At 37.8% G+C, this 6,815-nt stretch overlaps 1 protein-coding gene across 1 annotated transcript; it reads left to right on the forward strand.

The window, feature by feature from the left end:
* The first annotated feature begins 4,172 nt into the window (after window positions 1-4,172).
* On the forward strand, window positions 4,173-5,420 carry LOC116207006. Its single transcript, XM_031539854.1, has one exon. The coding sequence runs from the start codon at window positions 4,323-4,325 to the stop codon at window positions 5,103-5,105; it is 783 nt and encodes a 260-aa protein (XP_031395714.1). The 5' UTR covers window positions 4,173-4,322; the 3' UTR covers window positions 5,106-5,420.
* The last annotated feature ends 1,395 nt before the right edge of the window (window positions 5,421-6,815 follow it).

A 6,815-nucleotide genomic window follows, 5' to 3' on the forward strand; every position in this document is an offset into this window, starting at 1 on the left:
GAAGAAAAGTTGAAGAAACACATCATACTTTTATTTCGGCCATTGATAGCGTGAACGGATGCAAGAGACAAAGACTGTGTGAAATCATAGAGCAACGAACATATGATGCAGCGAAGGTTTGAAATTATAAATCGATATGGAAGAATAGGACAAACAACATATGATAAGGCCTGCACGATTGAAATGGATGTTAGGGAAAAAATGTCAAGAATCAGTGATAAAGTGAAAAAATTCAAATATAAGCATTATGAAAACATGCAACTAAAAGTAACAAATCTGAAAGAGTGTAACGATAAGTCACGAGAGTATTGAATTATTTTTGAAATAATGAAAATTGAAGAAATACATCATACTTTTATATATATTATTGATTGTGGAGAGTACGATGTTACTCCCCGCAAAGAATAAAATATGACTTACTTGACCTTAGAAACTCCGTTATCATCCATTATGAGCTCCGGAAAGTCAGGCTGAATTTGTTCCTCTTATTATTGTTTTCTTTTCCATCTCGAATAAGATTAATATATAACTCCAATAATGTCTTTAGGATTTATGTGTCTTAAGGGCAAAAAAGAAATAGAAAAGGTCTTTTTCTGTCTCTACAAGCTCAGACATATACACATGATTTGTCTCTGTGCCTCTTCTTAATTTCTTTCTCTTTTATTTCTGATAAACAAATGCAATTTGGAACAAAATATGTATGTTTAGCTGAGAACCAAATCGAGCTACAGAATTCTCAATAATATTGGCGAGATGATAGCTGATATTTCAGCAATAAAACATAGGAAAAAACAATAAACTTACGGTTTTACAAGAAGCGAGAATTGAAGCTTTTAAATAACAATTATTTCATCATCGATCATTGGTTGAAGACCGGTCTAGAATATTTTCATTGGAGGTCTATCCCCAGCTCCAATAAGGCTGACATCAAATTATGTTGGGTATCCCTCTAATTTGGAGGAAATTGGGTTCAAATTGTATTGGGCTTTTATCGGGCTTTAATAGGCCCAAAGACCCACTTTTGTTAGGGTTAATTTTCAGCTAAATTAGCTGGGTAAGTGGCGGCAGATTGGCACAGAGAAGAACAGCAGATCAGCACAGAATACAGTGAACAGAGCTGAAATTCGGGTTACAGAGGGCAGCGCGTAGCTGGAGATCAAATCTTGATCGGGACGTCAAACGAACTCCGATTGGGACGAAATTTTGACAGCGGCTTCACAACACGTGGGGCTAAGTTCTGAACGGTCAGAATTTATATTCGAGCTCTGTAGGTTCTGTTTCAGCTGACTTTGTGAACCACCCGGTGTGGGTAATGAATTTAGTGTTTGGGTGATCTAAGAGAGTGTTTCTCTTGAGTTTGGTGATTCAAGGGTTTACCCTTGATGAAAGACATTGTATAATCTTCATTCATAGTGGATCGTTGATTCGGAGTTGGTCCCGTAGTTTTTCCCCACATCGGGGTTTTCCACGTAAAATTCTTGGTGTTCTTTTCTTTACTGCTTGTTGGTTGATTTGATTAGTTCCTATCTCGATTACACTAATAGGGGAGGAAGATTAATCGCTGCGTTATTGTTTGGTTGAGCACATCCCTTTCCAACAAATTAGGCGGGCATTAGGAAAGAATATCATAACTTTGTGCAAGATAATAATTCACTTAACTTGAAACGATTATAATGATAATCCAATAAAAGATATCCTAATTAGAACCTCTGCTTTTAAATGGAAGGTACTACTGAAAATGTTGGATTATTCTTTTTTCTCAGTTAGAAGAGATGATTTCAGTATAAAGAAATAGAAAATCTCATAAAATAACACGGTAGTCTTATCACGATAATCTAACTTGGAATGTCTAGGTTACAAAGCGTGTCCTACAGTATACTCCCTCTCTAAAATATTCAGCAAATTATATAAAAGCTTGAGAGTTACAAGACAACTTCCTACATGCGCAAAAGAAAAGGGAGATGGATGCCCATAGGCCATAGCTTGTGCAATGGAAAAAGAAAAGCAAAAGACAGGGAAAAGATATTGGAGCAGAAAAGCAGTCCCTGGAAGGGAAAAGCAACACATCATTTTCTTGCAAAATTGATCGATGATGGTGCCCCGAAGACCAACTTTATTTTAGATTGCCACACCATAAGATTAATTGTCCCATCGATCAGTTATCTCCATTTTCCATTTAAACAGCCTTTCGGGTCTTTAATTTTTCTTTTGTTACAATATAGCGCGAGTCTAGCTAGTAGCTAGGGATAGGAAAAGAGAAAATAAAGGATGATAGGAGACACCTCGGATGAGACTCAAGAACTCAAAACATCTTAATTTTAGATCGAGAGCGATTTCTAACTGTATTGAATCTCATTTCACGTCCTTTTCGGTCTTTATGGAAATTGATGATTTAAAACATGCATGGATAAAGTTCTATGGAATTTGCTGTCAGTTGTACCTTGTCACCAACAACCACATCATCAATTATAATATATAAAAGTTGGGGCACTGGACGTCGTTGAGCCGTGTAACTAAATCATAAAACCCCTAACACCAAGTTAAATAGACTTTTCATTTTCAGTTAAACGAATTTTTACTATGTTTTATTTGTACTATATTCAACCGATTTTGTATATTGTTCATATTATTTGTAAATATTTATATGTAATTATGACTTTTCTAGAAAAATTAAAAAAAATTCAATAATTTACAAAGACTCCACGAGAAATGAGATATCTAAGTTTAATGTACTAAAATTCCTATAAATAGATAACATGAATTTTTTTTTACATAATATATCTATTCGTTTTGATTCTCCAACTCCTTTAAGTCGTGGACGATATCTCTCTATACATATGCATATCATAAGTTGAATTTCTCTCTCCATATATATATATTATTCACAGTTTTATAAGATTATGGTAAGTATTTGTTTGTTTTCATAATTCATTTTTTTTAATTGCACACAATTTATATTGATACTTCTACTTCGTGGCATATTTGTTGACTATTTGCATTCGGTTTATGCAAATATTGATAAAATATTACCGCGCAACGCACGGGTTATATATTATGGGGAAGTAATAACTCATAAACTGTAGTCTGTACTGAAAATAAAATTGCGAAAAGCCTCCTCCTTTCAAATACTTTGAATAATTGATTGAAGCAGGCGAATTCATGAATTATGTGGCAGAAGTGGCTACTTCTCTCTATAAAATGTCTTTTGAAAACAACACGCATTGCTTCTTTCGTCGATGCTATAAACTGCTCGTCGGGTAAAATTGGCAGATTGAGATCATTCAAATTCATAGAATGGAGAATGCATTTACAGATTGGCCGCTAGCTCAGTGCCGCTTTGGTTTTCATCTGGATTCGCATTTCTACATACTACATTTCGTGCTAGCTATCACTAAAACACTCCTTGTGGGGCCACCTGCATGGCTTGTGACCAGACTTAGTTGTCTTATGGACTTGCAGGTGTTCATGTGGACCATAGAATTAGCCGGGAGAAGTCGGGACACCCTCAAGGGAAAAAAAAATCCTCCTTTTGGCTGATGTTAGTAAAGCCTCCTAATTGCCTCACTTTGTGCTTCTTATTAATTGTACTTCTTTTTTCCCCTTTCTATGTTTTCATGGGCTTCTGCCTCTTTATAAAAAATTAAAAAAAAGCCTAAAATATTGAAATATTTAGATGTGCGTGCAATCATAAAATTTATCTAGTGAACTTGCAACAAAATCACCGTAATTAACTTCCATGTTCCTCTATTCTCATACATTAGCGTTCTTCCCATAATCTTTCTATACTCATCTCAAAGTTCATGTAGGTTGCTGAAAGTACCCAAAGCCGACTTTATCACCTGGAAAAGGCCATATGAAGCTACTTTTTAATCCTTAGTCTTTAACTTAGTGAAGAACTCAATTCGAACTGTGACATCGAAGTACATCAACAGAATTTTGAGACTCCAAGTTGATAACTCACGACACAAACCGCGTCTATGAAGTTGAAGTTAGAAAAAGAGATCTCTTACCCTATCATACAGCAATGAGCAAATTAGAACGCAATAATTTGAAACTTAATTTGAAAGTCATATATATTTCGATTTTGGACTTTTTTTTCCACATGTCCATAATAATAACCGTCGAATGGCAAGTGCTTTTCCTAGGCGATGAGATAATTATTTGATAGTTTTTGATGAAAAGGCCCCTCAATTTAAAGCCCCATAAAAACCTTCCGTGGATAGAACCCAACCTTTGACTAGCCCTTCCTGTCGTCTCTCCCCTTCCTTCCTCTTCATCCTTGCATCTTTGTGACAAACACAAACTCTTTGAATCACTGAGTGATGATCGATTTTCTCCAACCAAGAGAATCAAATTCCATGGAATCCAAATTCCGTCCATCTCACCCACTCTTCTCCACCATCCTTACTCTATACATTCTATTCCTCCTCTATTCCCCTCCCCCCTTCCTCGGCCTCCTCCTCTCCCCGGTTCTCCCCCTCACCATCGTCCTCCTCCTCACCCTCCTCCGGTTTGGCTCAGTTCAAAAACCCCGACCCAAGACCGCGAAGCCCCAAGAACCATGCCCGGATGATGATCATCCCGAGACTGCAACGACCCAACCCGGCAAGGAGATCGAGGTCCCCTTCATCGGCTGGGACTTAAAGGCGCCGCTGGAGGTCATATACGAGGAATACGAGGGCGAAGGGGAGGATGACCTGGACCAGGTTAGTGACCTGAACCGTGGATGTGGCGAGAGGGGAGAGGTCCAGTTCACTCGGATTGAGAGGTGGCCGTCTCTCTCGCAGTATTACCCGGAGTCAGATTCAGACTCGGATTCAGATGCCTCGTGGGCCGGCGAATTCCCAACGATCGGGGACTGGGTCTTGCCGGAGGAGGAATTTGGGTTCGGGTGTGCCGACCCAGAAAGGGATGGGCTGATTGAGATCCAGTTGGACCGGCACCATGCCGGTGCCGAGAAGAAGTGCGAGAATTTGGATTTCCATGGAGAGGAGGAGAATTTGATAGAGATCGACATCTCGCCTCCGGTGAGGATCGGGGAGTTTCTCACCGGGAAAAAGAGGGATGCACGGCTGTACGATGAGGGTCACGTAACGTTCAATTGATTTGGAATAGTTAATTAACGGTAAATACTACTGATGCTTATCCTTTTTCTAAAAAAAACTTTTTAAATTTTTTTTTGGATAGAGTGGAAGAGATTAGAGATGTGAAGTTTTGGCCTTATATGGATGGTTTTTCGTGTCTTGGGGCACCATTTTGTATGATAACAATGTCGCAAGTACAAGTTGTAAACCAAATGATTCTAGGAGCTTTTTGAGGACCCTCGATTGCTATAATCATGGAACGATGTCAATCAAATGTCCAGAAAATAATTGGGATTCAAGGGTGCCTTAAATGACAACTTATTCTTGACTATGATATTTTTATGATTTTTGGCATAAGGTTCTCTCAGTAAACTATATGAGTTCTTCTCACTATTTTCCGCTTCCAAATGTGATATATAACAAAAGCTTGTCATTTCATTTAATGACTACACAACCATATAAAGAGAGGGTAGGAAGAGGAATAGACTTGAAATTTAGATCGAGGAGAGTGAATATAAGAAAGTTAATTGTTTAAATTAAGAGTAAATATCAATGTTTAAATTAAGTACGGATATCAATAACTTTATTAAAAATTCAAAAAATATATATAAATTTTATAAGAATATCAAAATTTTAGGGTGACAACTGCACTTCTGGCTCATCTTGGATGGAAGGCCTTGTAGGTACGTGGGATGAGTGATAGTGGGGAGTGGAAAGTGGGATTGGGTCCAAAAGGTACACTTAATGGAGAGACCAAGACCTCTTTTTCCATAAATTTGTGAGAGCAGTCCATGTTACTTCGTAGTTCATGAATGTTTGTGTGAAAGAGACCATGCACATGGCATGCAAAGTGAAGAAATCAAAGTTGTACAAATTCCTCCAATCCCCTCTTCTGTTTAGGCTGATTTAGGAAATTTGTGCACTGTGTCCGGCTGCTCTTCCCATTTCAGTTAGGCTTTTACTTGATTTTCGAGTACGCGTATAAATGTTCCCAGAGCTATCACCATGTGCGACAGTTGAAAGTGCATTTGATATTTGTCATTTATGATATTCATAACATGCATGTTTGATTGTGTTGCTGATCATTTTCCTTGAACGGATCTCCCCCATGCAAGTACATACATCGAAAATCAGCACACAGATTGAAGAGATTAATTTCTTGAACTTGAGTTCATGGAAAAAAGATGACGAATTAATGGTCCACAAACTTCCTAATGCCATTTCTAGTGCATATATGCATGGTCCTAACATATATATATGTGTGTACTCTCGACAATGCATGTACAGTGGTTTTTCGGGATAATTATAGCAGCGAAAGTATTATTACAAATATGCTAACACTAGTCTTATAACCCGCACGTTACACGGACAGCTACTATTTGTGTTTGTGGTTAACATTTTGTGAAATAAATCTAATGCCCGCTCCTTGGGGTCAACCCCTCAGAGATTAGCCGGCTTGAAGTTGCTTCGAAAACCTTGTACTTGCTCCCTCAACCTCCATTGCGTGCTTCGTGTACTCTTGGTCATTACCGTGAAGTTTACCTCTAGGCACGAGGGCAACTGCCTGCATTTCCATTCAAAGTATTTTCATAAATTTTAATTTTAAAATCCACACTTCAAAGTATCATTTGCAGAATATAATTTGAAGGTTCAGAAAAATAACCGAAAGGAAGTCAAGAGAGACATTAAAAAAAATTCACTTGATTGTCAACAACAAGGACATCCATTAAA

Source organism: Punica granatum, chromosome 5, assembly GCF_007655135.1.
Source record: "Punica granatum isolate Tunisia-2019 chromosome 5, ASM765513v2, whole genome shotgun sequence".
NCBI lineage: Eukaryota > Viridiplantae > Streptophyta > Magnoliopsida > Myrtales > Lythraceae > Punica > Punica granatum.

Bases quoted from the DNA above. Each gene is read 5' to 3' on its own strand.
- LOC116207006 (XM_031539854.1), top strand. From the start codon at position 4,323: ATGATCGATTTTCTCCAACCAAGAGAATCAAATTCCATGGAATCCAAA.